A 17,238-nucleotide genomic window follows, 5' to 3' on the forward strand; every position below is an offset into this window, starting at 1 on the left:
ATATGTGTATAAAATATATATTGAGTACTGTAAACATATGTCAATTTAAAATCCATTTTGTTTTCTTATAATATTAAGCAATATTAACAATTAACAAATATTATAATAACAAATAACTATTAATAAGTAACATAATTTATACACATAAACATAAATGCGTTTTAATTCGGTAGATGAATTTGAAATGTCGTTAATAATTAACGACGGATAAATGCCATTAGACTGAGATCTAGTAGATTGCGTGCACACGCACACACAAACGTATAAACAAAAATGAGTCAATAAGAACTCTCACTTGACCAATAAAATAAATCCATATACTATTATTACTCTTATTGTAATACGCATTAGATAATGCGATGTAAATAGAAAACATAACGGATAATATCATCGCTGCATAACAATTATCATTTAGATCGAGAATATCATTATTATAATTGGTGTACGTAACAGGTCATATAATTTATATTAAATCTTATTCGAGTATAATGACGAGCAGTTTATACCACATGCGTTTACGTTTTAATTAATACGTACCTAAGAAACCTGTATCTGAGTTGTTGATGTTCGATGTTTAATAATTATGTTGCATTGCATTAAAATAATTATACATCTTTATTTTCGGTCTCTTTCTTAATTTCGCTGTGTAAAAGTGAAATGTACACTTAGTATCAGCTTCTGTCAAAAATTCGTGACACACAAATGTAGTAGGCAAAAATATTTATCGTGAAACGAATATTATGAATGTTGTAAATACATGTTAAATTCAAAGTTTACGCAGAAACAGTAAATAATTTCCATTTTTATTATAATTCGATAGTGATACGATGGTATATCTCCGTAGATATTTTTTATTTTAGTACAGCTCTAAAGAAAAAGGTCACAATAAACGGATTCATATTCAAATCTTCAAATCTGTATTTTTATCCCTTAACTAACCGGGAAAATACATTTAAATATGTTAATTTCCATAAAACTACAAGATATCATTATCAAGGACTGATTGGAAAAATATTTTAGTGCGAAAAAATGGTAAATAGGTTGGAACACGGTCGTTATTAGTGATGTTGAGTTACGGCCAAATCTACAGAGCAATTCAGTCCACCGGGAAAACTCACAATTTCCCGGTTGGGCCAATCTGTGCCTAGCTATTATAATATTGCCACAAAATATAAAAACATTACCAATGTATCGTGATTGAAAATTTAATAATTGGTTTCATAGTTAAAGTTTATAGAATAGGGTAACCATATTCAGTAATTATATTGCCTCTTGTAAAAAAATAGTATAAATTATTCATTAATGCAATAATTTGTATTACTGGCAGTAGCTTCAATCGCATAAATATTAATAATCATTACCATTAATTATAGAATCATAATAATATTCATGATTACAATAAACGATACGCTTATAAGCCATAACATTATCTATAGTTACATAAAACCAATAATTTAATTTTCAATTGCGATACTTAGATATTTCCATAGAAACTTTTACCTATCAAAAAAAAAAAAAGAAAGTATTTTGTAATTGTAAAGAAATAAAAATTTCAAGTAATCTTGAATATTCCGGCTGGTCAAGGAATAAAAATACGAATTCGATTACAATCGTGTTTTCCAGAGTTGTCAGTCTTTCGTACGCGAGTCTAAGGAGACGAGCCGCGCTCGGTGTTCAGCAAGCCGATCCAACGCGTTTCTATTGACGTACGTGACTCGTGTATATTGCGTGTGAATAAAAAAGATTTAGTCACTTTTTTTCGGTATTTTTTTTTTTTTCATTTCTTTTAGTTTGAATAATTTGTGTACAAATATAGAATGATCAAACGAACTTATGTTGAAATTCCTTGTGGTCTATAAACAATAACCTTGTATCTGGAGTCCTAAAATTCCATAACACAAATTTGATAATGCTGTTTAAAGGTTTTCAAAAAACCTCAATCAAAAATTTAAAGAATTCTCTATAATATAATAAAATAGTATATAAATATAATACCTATAATAAAATATGCCGCAACAGTCGTAATTTCTTCTTGTTTGTTAATTTTACATTTAAATTAAAAAAAATAATAACACAGAACCGATTTCGATAAGAGACAGACACGGTGGTTCGACAATGAATACCGTGACAAGGGATGCGTCGTGGGATCATTATGACTCGTGTAAAGCATCTACAGAGGTAATGCGTGTAGACTCGGATCGTTGAAGTTTGGTATGCAGGCGAACCACGAGTAGTGAGATCGGCTTTACACCGTAATAAAATAAACTAATATCAACGGAAATGTTCCCAGCAGATATCATGGTAGGCTATCCTATACATGTACGATTTTATAAGTATATAGAGAGAATTATTACTGTATTGTGCATCACTTGCAGAGTTTAGTAAGTTTAAGTTATATTTATGAAATTAAGTTAAGCTAATTATTATTTACTTATTATCTTATAATTCATTAGTTTAGCTGTCAATCACATTATCTATGCATAAAAATATTCTAAGATACTTGTTCCAAATGCACATTCTCCTGTTTGTTCTCAAATAATACGACTGTCTAATAATACTATGATCGTAATCAGTGTTCGTTAATAAATTTGAAAGCTACAATAATTGATCATTACCACTTCTAATCGAAGTTCCATGTAAAAAAAATTGTGAAATATCACTACATTATTTAAAAAAATATTAAAATCGAGTAAGATTACAAACTTTAAATGAAAAATAAATTGAGTGGAGTTTTTGGACATTTTGAAAAAAGATAAACCAACATGGTTAGCTTTCCATAAAATATTTAAGCTAGGAAACACAGTAGTAGTTACCTACTTATTTTATCAAGAGAAGTATGCATGGTCGCGGAATGGAATTTAACATGTATTCTATACGTGTTTGAGAATTTTAATAATTCTTTGTGTTGAATTTTTTTTTTTTTTTTACCAAACATTAAAAACTATATAGAACTACGGTATAGCAACTATTCAAGGAGATTATTATACCCAACTACACAACTCTTTCATTAAGCTGCAGGTAGTTAATATAAGTAAAGATAATTAATATTGTAGATTATGTTATGTTTGCAACAGTGCTTGACTTGTGGGGAGACGCAGTACCCCAATTTTCAGAAATTTTAGCGTCCCTCTACAATTATTACGTTATAATTATAACGATTATCAAGTCTTGGGAAAGCTATTTTTTTTAAAGTAAACAGAGTCCCCCTTCTTTTTTAATTTGCCAAGTCAAGCACTGGTTTGCAATAATAACTATGAATTATGATTAAATAACTTATAAGCTAATTAAATGTATGTATCAGATGGGTGGAATGGTAATAACTAACTGTACCCGTCCGATCCTCGGTTCACACACAAAAAAAAAAAGTGTATGTTTTGTGATACATAAGATTATTTAAATAAGTATTATTTTCTACCATCTTAATCAGGGACGGCGCGAGGGGGTGGGCAATAGGGGCAATTGCCCAGAGCCTCGCGCCTTAAATTATAATTAAAGCCCCGCGGTTCTGATTTAACAGAATTTAAAATATTTTATTAATATAAATTATAAGACCCAATATTTATTTTGTCCAGGGCCTCGCAAACGTTAGCACCAATACTGATCCTGATTAGTACTTCAAGCTTATTGACAACAATAAATTATTACTATTCTTAAGGCGAATATTGTAATTTAAGTTTACTGATTGTTCATAAATAAAAAAATTATTATTATTATTTGCATACAACATGTATCGGTTAAGATTATAATATATAAAACAGTGAGATAAAATAAAAAACAAGAAATAATATTTAACAAATATTTTAAACATTAATAGAATGTTATAAACGGGCAGGCAAGCTTTCAAGCTTTTTCTTTTTTCGCATCTGCTTCTAGAACAATACTTAAAAAAAATCACACGGTTGTATTAAAAATTAAGCTATACTGTTACGTTTATTTAATTCAGTGCCATTTGCTTCTAAGTCATATATATTTTTGTTAGATTTTTTTATTACCAACTATTTTAATGAGTACAAGGAGTAAGAAGCATTTATGAAAATAATAAAAGCAGAATATACCTATTCATAATGCAGATGATTAAATTTAACAGACTGAACATATGTTTTTATATAATATGCAATTTAATAATTTCAATATACAATTTGGAGGTCTCAAAAACATTATTATTATTCGCCGAAACGAGATACAATTTTTACATTTAACTTACATAATTATAAAACATTGTGAATTTACCAACAAAATATTTTTGCAAAATTGTGTGATTAAAACAATATTAAATATTTATTGGTAGAATTTTAAAAATTACAATAAATAATTTATTTGTCTATATGTGTAATTTTAAATGCTTTAATTAAAAAATATTTGTTCTAAAAACAGGAACTGCTGTACCCAATAGTAACCAATTTTATCAACTTTTCTTTACACTGATTAATTTGTCACACATAAGTTAAAATATAAAGTCAACCACCCTAAAATACCTTAGAAACCAATACTCAAGCACACTCAAAAATTACCTATAACAGGCTTATCATTTCATAAAATACTAAATGATAGTATACAAATATTTATAAATCACAAATGTTAACAGTTAAAATATAAACATATACATTTTAAACCAATTTTTTTTATTATTAAAGTATTAAATACACCAGAATAAATAAACACTAGTTTTGATTTTAAAAAACGATTACATAACCTTTATCACAACCTATTCCCTTAAAACACTTGAATTCAATATAGTCTTTAAATCTTAAAGACTGAATAAAAACAAAACTGAAGTAACTATTATTTTACGTGTAAGGTAACTTAGCTCTCTGATCCATTAATGTATACAAACTAAGCACCGATGAAATCATACCAACAACACCAATTGTACCTGGACTAAACCTTATTAAACCCAAATTTGTCAAAGGTAGTATTAAATCACAGCTATTTTTAACAGTATCAATTAACAAATCTTTATTGCTACGGACAAACTGAATTACTTCGCCGGTAAAAACATCTTTGGGAGAAACTTTTCTATTCAAAGTGTTCAAAATTTTTTTTTTCAGCATGGCTTTGAGCAAATTATTCAATTCCATAGCATCTCTTACAAGATTCAGAACTATGGACAGTAACCAATACTTATTGCCTACTTGGCTCCATTTAGTCGTATTTATTTGTATAAAACTATGTTTACTCAACCATATGAAATGGTCACACAACAAATACAATGAATGGGCTATTTTTGAAAATGTCACACAAAATCTGACAGTTTTATCTGAATGATTGATAGTTCGTAATGCAGTATGCAAAGAATCAATAAAGCGGCCAAATCTCAATACTGTAAAAAAAAAAAAAACAATATTATCAATTAAATTTAACAATTTGGTTGTATTATTTTTATAAATATTTTAGACTTGTAAATTAGTCTCATTTTGTGACAGTTCAGAAAAACTATTAAAAACCTTAATTTTCCAAAGATTATCCATCAATCATTAATTTATATTAAATCAATTATTTGAAGAAATATAACCAAGTACTTTTAATAAAAACTAAAACCATTCATACCAAATATTATAAATGGAATTTTTATATTCAAGTGAGAAAATGTATGTTGGTAATATAATATAATATTCATTTATGAACTAGAAATACATTAAAATGTATTATTTTTTGAGGGTACAAAATAATAAGTTTGCATCATCAACATTAAATGTAGTAGTACATTTAAGACATTTACGAAAAATAGATTCTATCTTTCAGAAGCTATTAACCAATTATCAAATATTCCAACATGTAACGATTAATTTTACTTTGTAATCCATCAATTAATTATACAATTTCAGAAAAAAAATTGTAATAACTTTTTAGATAATTTAAGTAATTATATATGATTGAAAATTACAGGAAGTGCATTATAATTGCTTTATATTTAGTAAGTTACAAATATAACATAATCAATTCTTAAATTATTTAAAAAATACATTAACCAAGTGTAAATTTAAATTTAAATAAAGTTTCATATGAGCATAAAACCCGTGTCAACTAAAGGTATGAATAATTAAAATCGGTGTATACATTTACGAAACGCTGCTAAGGACTGTTCGAGGTCTTTGAATTTTTCAACCGATCTGTCATCAAAGTTATTTTTTTCCATATAGTGCCATGCTGCTTTTGAACTATATTGAACAAATCTGAAAATAGAAAATGTTTAATATAATTTTAATGAAAAAAAAACATTATCACCACTTACGTTATACATTATTAAATATTAAGTAGTATAGAATCATATCATTTAATCTTTTTTAACTGCTAAAGTACAATTCATGTTCAAATTAATCCTAAACTATTTCCAAAAGCATATAGGTACCAATAACTTATGTAAGTGTTTCATTTTGACTAATAAAAATAATCTACATACATAGGTATACACAATGTATAAAAACCGTAAAAATTAAATAGAAATATTTATTTAAGGTAAAATTAATAGTGACCATGTAGGTATGTCATTATTATAAGTCATGTATTTTGAACACTGATATAGATGAAGTAGACACATTAGTTTGAAGCAATCACCCGAAAAAGCGTGCCTTTTTGTGTAAGCTTATGAAACGTGTAATTATTAACAAACATAAGCACAAGTCCATATATGAATTTTACAGATTGTCGGAATAAATTGTTCATGTTGAGCTGTGTTTAGTCACATAAGTATCAATAACAATGGTTTAACCAGAATAAGTTAAAATTTAACAAAGTCTATAGCATGAAATCATAAATGCGAAAAAATAGGAGTAACATTAAACCGTCACCTATGGTTTCATACATAAACTTTCAACTACTATAGAAAGATATGACCAAGTGGAGTCTCGAAAACAGTTCAGAGTGTGACGTGCAGTTGCAACATTTTCTCAGCTACTATTTACGGTTTATACGCACCAATCGTCATAATATTATGTATATATACCTTGCTAATCTATCCCGACCGGCGGTCTTGTTGTTCAGTTCCACGACGAAATTCATGTTTGATCGGACCAGAATGACCCAGTTGGCGGAAACACGTCGTAACCCAACACGATAATAGAATTCTTTGTTGTCGAATGTAAAATACACTGGAGTGATGACGATTTAGCATTGGAGCTCTCGGACAACAACGTCAGAATAAAACTCGACACTATACACAGACTTGGGCTACGTCCGTCTGGCGTCGCGGAAATGCGAAATAAATAATTCGGGAAAAACGAAATGAGACATTTCCCGGTAACCGTTAAGTTAACGACGCACGTCTCGGGTCATTATTATAGCATTGCACACATATTTGGCGTCGTTTAATTTCATTCGCACGCGACGGTGCCATCGACAATATTAATCTCGTTGCGCACGTCGAACCGAAATTAATACGGAGAACAGTAATTGAAACGATTCGAATGAAATATATTATTAATGTGATAGGTTCAAAAGGGGGAAATATTATAAAAAAAAAACCTCAAGAATACGTTAACAATTATTGTGCCTAAGTTTATTCATTCGTCGTTGTGATAAGGGGCCCTATTATCATACGCTCGGCTAGCAGATGTTTACCGCGCAAATGTTCCGTTCCGCAGTATTAATCCTGATTCAGGTATTTCGAGACCTTTAGGCGAAACAATAAATGTAGAATTTTACGCTGTTTTTTTAAATATTATACTGTGCTTTGATGTATTTTAAGCGGTGAAAGTTGTATTCTAAAAAAAAAAAAAGATTCATAGAAATCCGAGGCCCCCTAATAACGAAAACCATGGGCAATTTATTCATCTATCTTGCCTAATGGTGAATATGATTCTGTGCGATAGTCGGTGGACGGTGGCTTTCCGATTATCGGTAACGCGTTCGTGTGCTGCGTGCGGGCAAGGTTTGTAGGAGATTACCAATAAACATTGGTGCGTGGGCTTGTGCGAGGCATAGAAGAATGACGAAACGCATTAAACAGCGAGAGAGAGAGTTAATCGAGGAAACGATGACGCGACGGAGGAATTCACGTTTGCACCTACTTAAAACCCGGGTCAAAAGGAGATAGGCTCGGTTCGCATTGATTAAAATCGGGTTATCGTAAGCTACGTTTGCCGAAGTGCCATGATCCGAAATCGCAAACGCTACTCCGGTCGAACAGATTCAACGAGAACGATGGCCAAACAATGAATTTTCAGTAATAATAGCCCATTTTATTAATAATGATACTCCATGATAACAGTACCTATGTAAAAATGCAGTGTTCACATGTTCTTTCACTTTCTGCCCCGTTGTACGCGTATCATAATATTGATATAAATAAAAACAGGTGTATATATTTGTATGTATATATATATTTATAGAAGCTAATAGTGACGTGATGATCACGTCTACCAGCTCTGCGCCCGCATTATTATCAACATATTCGTGTTCAGCAACAAGTTGTTATTTTCATTTTCCTCTTACTCCCTCTCCCACTCCCCTTCACCGTTTCACGAACTCCGTTGCAGTTTTTCCATTCTTTTTTCTTCTTTTTTTATCGTAGTATATCCTTCCCTCTCTCTCCGCCACGCTCAATGTTGCAGGCACTCCGCACTATTAACAATAATTTACTCTCTATTATCGCGGCCTATGTTTTGTCGGCGATAAACAACTACCGTCGTTGTTGAAGAACAATCATCCCGGTGATACGACGACGCTGCGACATGAACAGCAGCTATTCCAGTGGGATATTTCAATCGCCAGAGTACACGAGTTTCAGATGCAATGTACCGCTCAAACAAATCATATTGGACGACACCGGCACGAACAAGGTAGTTATATAATATGATTTTAACAGTTACCCCCAGTGGTGGATTTAGCGTTTTGGCGCACCTAGGCTTAATCACTCTGACCCCCCCCCCCTATCACTCTACTAAGGAACCAACAATATTTGGTCTAAACCTTTATTTTCAAATTTTATTCAGTTTTTTTATCAAAAAAAAATATAAAATATAAAATCTTTAAAATAGAAAATATTTTATTTATTTAAAATATTTCTTGTCTATTATTTTACTTCAGATACCATTATTACCAGTACAAATAAACAATGCTTAAACAGTCACACAATGGAAATATAAATAGTCAGATATAAAAATACCTATACTCAGATAGTCTGATGTTCCCAATAAGTACATAAGTATTAATAAGTAATTAATAATAACTAGTAACTAACTGTAATTATTTTATTACAAATGAAATATTTTCAAATTGTAATAATAATTGTAATATTCTTACTATAGTCTAAAGGTAGGCATCATATTAGATACATATTAATATATTATTTTAACTTTTTAAAATTATTTTTATTCGTGTTTAAATGACAAATATAAAAAAAATATATTAAAATAAATATACCTAATAAGTTAATAATAACACTTAATTCTATAAAAAGAAAAAGCAGCCCTCCCAAAAAAGCCGCCCTAGGCTATAAGCCTTTTAGCCTGCCCCTTAATCCGCCACTGGTTACCCCACGTTTGTAGGACGCAGTAGTTATATTGAAGTCACTATTCTAGTTGTAATAATTGTTTTTTCGTTGACAACTAATTGTCTATGGGTTGCATTGTATTCGTGTTACTATGTGTCCAATGGCTGATGTTGTTATGTGTTTTTTTTCTTTTTTTGTAGGGATGGAGAGTGTATGACACGGGTCCACGCTCGGTTGAGACTCCAATGGTGTTTTTGCATCCAGTTAGCGGACGAGCCGAAGTGTTTTTTAAACAACTGCTAGCTCTCAGTTCTAAAGGTTACCGTGTCATATCAGTATGTACCACCTATGCCAATCTGTGTTATGAAAAATACCTCTTGGAATTATGCTATTATTTTTTAACATTATTTACTTTTTAGGCTGAGAATCCACCGTACTGGAGTGTGACTGAATGGTGTGAAGGATTTATGCAACTGTTAGATCATATGGACATCAAGCAAGTGCATTTATTCGGTGCATCTTTAGGTAACTATAGAAATATCTATGATTACATAGAAATGTTGTTCATAATCATTTTATGAGAAAATTACTAAAGTAGGTCAGCTTATATCTCAAACTATTGATAGTGTTCTGAATAAAATATGTTATAAAAATTTAAGTGAAAAAATCAATGACCTTAAATAATAATATTGGATTTATACTTCATTTATCAATATTATTAGTTAATTTAAGTTTAAATTTATTTTTTGATCAAATAAAAAAAACCATAACTATGTATGCTGGTACCTGAAGTTGAAGGTATAAAATAAAATCATACATATTTTATAGGGTTAAGTAAATTAATTTAAACTTAAATCACTTGAATCATATGAACTATTAATAAACCTCATTGTAATCTTATACATGTATTATAATATATTCAATAAAATTGATTAAATTATTTTTTTATACACAATTTAAGACAATATATGTACAATAAATATGTGTAAACAATTTAAAAGAAGATAAAAGAGTCAGAATACATATCTTTTTGGAAATTCAATTATAATACTATTACATGTATGGTGAATGTTTATTTTAATTTTTCTTATTTAAATGTATACCTTTTTTATTTCATTTTATGCAATTTTTAGCTTGAAATTAAATTATATTATTAAATAATAAAATTGTTCGATTCTCTTTTATACACATACTGTCTGTCTTAATTTGTGTTATTCATGACACTAATATAAGTAATTTTAAAAAATGTATAAAAATTTACCGTAAAATAACTGAAGCCATGAGGAAATAATTGATTGGATAACTTTATATAACTACTACACTCAATAGCTTGAATTATTAAAGTTATAATTTGTATGTTCAAAAAATTAAAAACACAAAAAACTAATGGTATTACTTTTTTCTATAATTATTAATATTATTTAATTGTTACTTATGTGATTTCAAATTTGTTAATTCAGCATTTTATATTTTTACCACATAAACAAAATAACTTGTTTATAAATTCCATTACCAGTATAATTCTTAGAAGTTTTAGCAATAAATTATAAGCATTAAATTCATTCTAAGTAAAAATGTATGATTTGATATCTATATTATTCATATTTTGATCTATAGATTATTAGTAAATTAATTATTATTAAAAATTAATTTAGTAAGAAAAATTCTTAAGACTATTATGTATGCTATGTTATAATTGTTAAAGTTTAATATTTCGCATTATAAAATTAGGTCATAATATTATTTTTAAAATTGAAATTTAAAACAGTTAAGGATTTAAAGATACTTTAAAATTATATAACTCCTTAAAGTAATTTATCTAATATAAATTCTATAATAATCTATTGACAAATTATATAATTTTAGATTTTTGTAAATTATTTGTCTATAGGCAAATTGAACTTTATGTTGGACAATAATTTTTTATAACCATATTCAAATTTCAATTTTTTAAATAATACTTTAAAATAAAATTTATTATTTTATTTTATATGGCATTTAAAATTAAGTACATTATGTTTAAAATTTGATTTCATTATATTTAAACTGTTTAAAATTAATTTTAATTAATAACTTGTTGTTTATTGGACTTTTATTTTTTTACTAATTCAAGTAATTTTTAATAATGATAATTATTTGATATTTTATCATTAATATTTAATTTTAATAAATGTTAATATTGCTTACCTTAACCATAATATAAGAAATTTTCTGGAGTCTATACCTTTGTTTTTGTGGAATTTCATTATTATCTCTTCAGTTTTTGTTTCTTTTTTAAGTTTCTTCTTATAATTATATCATGCATTATGTTTATACTTCGTAGGATATATATAATAATTTCATTTACGTAGATGTTAAATTGTACATAACAGATAACCACAGAAGTTGTTTGCTATTGTTAATAAGATTAAAATGAGTCACCTGGTACTAAAGTTAATCTTAAAGTCAAAATAAACATGTAAAAATTGTAGTTTGAACATTTTGTACTATTTTTTTTATTTTTTTTTATAATTATTTATGTTATTATCTTAGGTGGATTTTTGGCACAGAAGTTTGTAGAATTTTCCACGATTCTTCATCAACCCCGAGTTGTATCACTATTCCTATGCAATTCATTTACAGATACGGCCATATTCAAATATAAAGATACTGCTGTTTTGTAAGTTGCTTTGCTTTTACATGATTAATGCATCACTTGTCCTTTGACTGTTTCTATCTTAAATTAAATTTACCTTGCGTATAGTTATATAATAAATGTTCATTTCATTCTTCTTCATTGGCATTACAACTCTTCAAGAGTTTTTGCCGCCACCAACACCGCCTTTCACTCCTCTCGATTTTGTATTTTTTCTTCTCAATTTAGTATCCCTAGTTTCTCTAAGTCCTGCTTTAATCTACCTATCCATTGGTTCTTTGGACATCCTCTTGGTCTTTTTCCTGCGGATTTCCATTCAGCCTCCGCTTTAAAGTACTCTGAGTTAGACCTTCTTATCACATGCCCAAACCATTGTATTCTTTTGGTCTTTACAAAGTTGGTTATCCTTGATATTCCTGTCAACTCTCGGGTCTTTTAGTTCTTCCTCTTACGCCAACACCCCAGATTATTGTCGTATACTGGGCTGCAGATGATTCTCAGTATTTTGTTTTCGAACGACATGAGTTTTTGTTCCATTTTGCTTGTCAAAGGCCACACCTCGCATCCATATGTTAGCATTGGTCTAATTATCGCTGTATAGATATGTATTTTGGTTATTCTAGAAAACAGTTTAGATTTTAAGTATTTAGTCAACGAAAAGGATGCTTATTCCGCTTTGATGATACGGGTATTTAATTCAATGGGCCAGTCATTATTACTACTGATAGCGGCCCCCAGATATGTAAATTGATGCACTTTTTTAAATGTATGCCCTTGAATCACTACATTTTCAACCTGGTTGTTTTCTGGTAATAGCTCCATCACTTTGGTTTTATTATCATTTACATTCAGCCCTATGGTTTTTGCTTCAGAGTGCGGTGCTCTGTACCACGCTCTCTCCATCGTCACCAACTATGTTCAAATCATTTGCAAAACCTAAAATACCAATCTTGTTTGTTCCGATGTCGATATTATGATTATCCCTTTGTATATTACGTACGACTTTCTCCAGTGCAATATTTAACAGTAGTGGTGAAAGAGTGTTATCTTGTTTTAAGCCTGTTACCACTTGAAATTCTTCGGATAGTACATTGTCGACTCTTACTTGGTATTTCGTACCATTCATGCATACTTTTGTTAGGAAAATAAGCATATTTGGAATTCCGAATTCGTACATTATATTGTAAAGGCTTTCCCGGTGAATTCTGTCATATGCCTTCTTAAAGTCGACAAATAATTGCCACTTATTTTGCTTGTATTCATATTTTTTCTCTATGATTTGGCCAATCACCGATAACTGATCCATAGTTGATTTTCCTTTCCGGAACCCACATTGGTATTCCTCCACATACTCATCTGCAAAAGGTTGTAATATTCCTAGTAATATTTTTGCAAACACCTTATATGTCGTGTTCAATAGTGATATTCCTTTATAGTTGTTACAATTAAGTTTGTCATCTTCCTTGTGTAGTGGTACCATGATAGATATAGCCTTATTCCACTCTTCTGGTAGTTCCTCATCATTCCATATTTTTTAACATAACTCGTATATTGCTTGATCTAGTGCTTCCCCATCATACTTAATTAATTTGGCCGTAATTCCGTCAGTTCCAGGCGCTTTCCAATTTTTCAAACTTTATAGCTTTTTTGACTTGCATGGATACATCATTTACCTTTTGTTCCGCCCTATGATATCCATGCTGGCACTGGTCTCACTGGTACTTCACTATTGAACAGTTCCTCAAAGTAGTTCTTCCATCTTGTTACTTTTTCAATTGGGTCTATTAAAATGTTGTCATCAATATCCTTGACAACTTTTAGATTAAGGTTAATTTGTTTGCACTTTTTAATCTTTACGAAAAAGTTCCATGTTCTTGTGTGTAGTCTTGTTCTGTCTCACGTAATAGTTTATTCATGTAGTTTGTTTTTTCCCTTTGTATGATTCGTTTACATAATCTCCATTCTACTTCATAATTTTTTTCGCTTAAAGGGGTCTTAAGCTGGAGGTCTCTTTAACGGGCCCAGTTCTTTTTTCTACGGCTTTCCTACAGTTACTATTAAACCATTTATTCTCTCGTTTTTTTGGTTCGCCTAGTGTGCTGTGGGTCGCTTCGAGTGTGATCTTTTTTAAGATACTCCAGTCCATTCTCTCTCATATGTTTTTTGTTTTTCAGTTAATTTACCTGTAATGTCAGTGATATATTTTTGATATATTTTTTCTTTATCTTTTAGCTTTTCGATGTTGAATTTTGGTGTTTTTTGTAAATATCTATTCGTTTTTTGTAGTTTGAGACAAAACTTGCATATTACTAGAAAGTGGTCAGTATCACAGTCTGCTCCTCTATAACTTCTCATATCTGATATACTTGATCTATATCTTTTTTCAATCAATATATGGTCGATTTGATTCATAATCCGTCCGTCTGGAGACTTCCAAGTATATTTGTGTATGTTCTTGTGGGGAAAAGTGGTGCTACTGACTATCAAACTTCTAGATGCTGGAAATGAATGTTCATTTATATTAATTTAAATAAATTTAAATATTTTATAATAATAAACATAATAATAAATCATAATAAATAATAGGTAAAAAAAACATCTTCAGTAAAAGTTTTATTGTGTTGTATCAAATATATATTATGAATATTTAAATGAAGGAAAAAAGAAAATATTTATTTGTTCTTATGTAATTTCATCTAAAATAACATAATTTGTTTATAGTAATGTAATATTGTTATAATTATAATGATAATAATTTCCAGTTTTATATTCTTAAAAATGTATTTAGTTTTATTACTTTACAGTTCCTTATTAACATAAAATTATGCTTAATACAGTTGGTGATATACTTTTTGACATTTACACATAAAAGCCAAAATTTAGATTTGTTATCAAAATTAAAATCAAAAGTTATTTAATTACAGCCTTGGAGCATACAACATATAGATCTATTATAACTATATAGTTAAGAGTGGAAAGATTCATAAAAGGTTAATTTAGATCTTAAATAAAAAGTAGAAACTAACCCACCTATTGCCTCCAAAACTTCAGGAAAATTAATTAGATTATTTAATAATTTAAAAAACAAAAGAAACATCAATGAATTTTCTTCTTGGAGAGTATGTAAACCTAATTTTAACGCTAGTTCTTCAGTTGTACAATGAGTCATACATTTATATGACAAATATTTTAAGAAATGGGATTGTATTTTATTTAAAATATTTATGTGACCATTATAAATTGAACAATATAAAGTTTGTAGACCATGAATACTAAAGTCTCAACATTGTCTTCTTATAAACTCTAACATGCGCATCAATTTATTGAGTATATATGATGTGTTCAGAAAATGTAAGATCAGCTGATAGTATAATTCCTAAATCTTGATAGAAAAGATTATTTTGATTTTTTAGCTGTCTAAGGAATAATTATGTAAAAACTTTTTTTCTAACAAATAATATTTGAGCACATTTATTTACATTTATTTTTAAGTAATTCTTTTTACACCCTAGGTTCTGGATTTTACCTGCCATAGTACTGAGGAAAATGGTTTTGTCAAATTTTTCATCTAGAGAAACGTTCTACGATACTCAAATAATGGATTCAATAGATTTCATGGTTGAACTGGTATTTATCTTACTATTATTTTACCTTTTATAATAGAAATTTTAATAAATGAACAATATTTGTTTAGATTGAATCATTATCACAAGCTGACCTTGCATCTCGTTTAACTATAAACTGTTTGAATAGTCGTGTTAATACATCATTAATGAGAGGTTTAAAGAGTGTCACACTAATGGATGTATTCGATGATTACGCCTTGGGTTCTCCCATTAAGGAAAATATTTACAAGGAATATCCTGATGCCAAACTAGCTCAACTGAAATCTGGTGGTAATTTTCCGTATCTTAGCCGTAGCGATGAAGTAAATTTACACTTACAGGTACATATCTAAAACATTATAGTTACTTTCTGAATATCAGAAACCATATAAGATAATATTGTATTCAATTTGTTTTAGATTCATCTAAGAAAATATGATGGTACTCCATTTAGTGCTAGTGATAACATTCCCATTACAGAATAATAATTACATCACATGAAAATATTAAATTGCTCAATTTTGATCTTCTACTGGTCATTGTACTGAATTAAAATATGCTGCTAAATAGTGTGGTCAATTTATATATGCTTATGGTATTTATGATTTTAAAAATAATTGCTATTCGATGAATGACAACATAAATTTATCTTTTTTATTATTATTTTACATTGTTTTATTTTTGAAATGCTAAAATGTATGGTTTAAAAATGATTTTATTTTTTTTATGCCAAAATTGTATCATACAAGGTTTGTACTCATATAGATGTAGTGAAAATTGAAAAACTCTTGTTTAGTTTTGGTATTCTCTACAATCTATGAAGACTGTTGATTAGAAACACCAATAATGTGGATAAGCTTAAATGTGTTAATATTCTGTGTACATAGTTATTCTGTTTTGTCATAGTTATAATGAAGTGAAAAGATATTTCACAAACATGTATACTTACGTGAAATATAGTACATAGAATTTTATTGTTTTTTTTTTAATTAAATTATTTTTTATGATATTTTTATGTGCATTTTAAACGGGTTATAATTATTGTTATTATTTTTAGATTTTGATATTTTTCTTATTTCAAACTGATTATTTTATAACATTTTCTTTGCATGTACACATTCAAAATCTTATGTGGTGGTATATTTTTATGTCTAATGTTATTGTTATTTATGAATTATTATTATTATAACGATTTAATGTATGAAAGCAGATGATGTACCATTTTTACTTGTTACAAATTACTTTCTTATAGCCAATTTATTTTTGAATGTAATAAACAAACATTTTTATACTTTGTTTGATTTTTCTTCCAGTATTTTCAGTAAATAATTTATTTGGAAAAAAAATACAAAATTATTGAATTTCCTAACATATTTTACATAATTAATATAAGTACAATAAGTGACTGTAATTCGCAATTAATAAAACTCAAACTTAAAAAAAATTTGGAAATATTTTTATGTTAATATAAAGATTTATTTAAAAAAAATAACATTTATCACCTTTCATGTTGCTTAGTAACTCTAAATAAAAACAAAACTAGTAATTATGTAACTACTATTTTGTAT

The 17,238-nt window shown here is 28.5% G+C and overlaps 2 protein-coding genes across 2 annotated transcripts; one reads left to right on the forward strand and one right to left on the reverse strand.

Annotated features, from left to right (window-relative positions):
• Nucleotides 1–4,617: 4,617 nt before the first annotated feature.
• On the reverse strand, nt 4,618–7,504 carry LOC112690417 (peroxisomal membrane protein 11B). The gene is made up of 3 exons (XM_025564428.1): nt 6,944–7,504; nt 6,058–6,173; nt 4,618–5,320 (listed from the first exon to the last, which is right to left on the reverse strand). The coding sequence occupies exons 1-3, from the start codon at nt 6,997–6,999 to the stop codon at nt 4,788–4,790; spliced, it is 705 nt and encodes a 234-aa protein (XP_025420213.1). The 5' UTR covers nt 7,000–7,504; the 3' UTR covers nt 4,618–4,787.
• Nucleotides 7,505–7,620: 116 nt separating this feature from the next.
• LOC112690410 (maspardin-like) lies at nt 7,621–16,699 on the forward strand. Its single transcript, XM_025564421.1, has 7 exons — nt 7,621–8,777; nt 9,631–9,765; nt 9,850–9,955; nt 11,963–12,089; nt 15,578–15,692; nt 15,760–16,011; nt 16,090–16,699. Exons 1-7 carry the CDS (start codon nt 8,670–8,672, stop codon nt 16,153–16,155), a joined length of 909 nt encoding a protein of 302 aa, XP_025420206.1. The 5' UTR covers nt 7,621–8,669; the 3' UTR covers nt 16,156–16,699.
• Nucleotides 16,700–17,238: the final 539 nt, after the last annotated feature.

The sequence above is a fragment of the Sipha flava genome, unplaced genomic scaffold (genome assembly GCF_003268045.1).
Source record: "Sipha flava isolate LNK unplaced genomic scaffold, YSA_version1 114_pilon_pilon, whole genome shotgun sequence".
NCBI classification, from domain to species: Eukaryota; Metazoa; Arthropoda; class Insecta; order Hemiptera; family Aphididae; genus Sipha; species Sipha flava.

What these genes read in the sequence shown, in the direction of transcription:
- LOC112690417 (XM_025564428.1), bottom strand. Translation starts at nt 6,999, where the DNA reads ATGAATTTCGTCGTGGAACTGAACAACAAGACCGCCGGTCGGGATAGA. An exon ending in GGTCGGGATAGATTAGCAAG is followed by an intron (nt 6,174 to 6,943) that starts GTATATATACAT and finishes TTCTATTTTCAG; the next exon opens with ATTTGTTCAATATAGTTCAA. An exon ending in CTTAGCAGCGTTTCGTAAAT is followed by an intron (nt 5,321 to 6,057) that starts GTATACACCGAT and finishes TTTTTTTTACAG; the next exon opens with TATTGAGATTTGGCCGCTTT.
- LOC112690410 (XM_025564421.1), top strand. Translation starts at nt 8,670, where the DNA reads ATGAACAGCAGCTATTCCAGTGGGATATTTCAATCGCCAGAGTACACG. An exon ending in AAGGTTACCGTGTCATATCA is followed by an intron (nt 9,766 to 9,849) that starts GTATGTACCACC and finishes TTTACTTTTTAG; the next exon opens with GCTGAGAATCCACCGTACTG. An exon ending in AAGTAAATTTACACTTACAG is followed by an intron (nt 16,012 to 16,089) that starts GTACATATCTAA and finishes AATTTGTTTTAG; the next exon opens with ATTCATCTAAGAAAATATGA.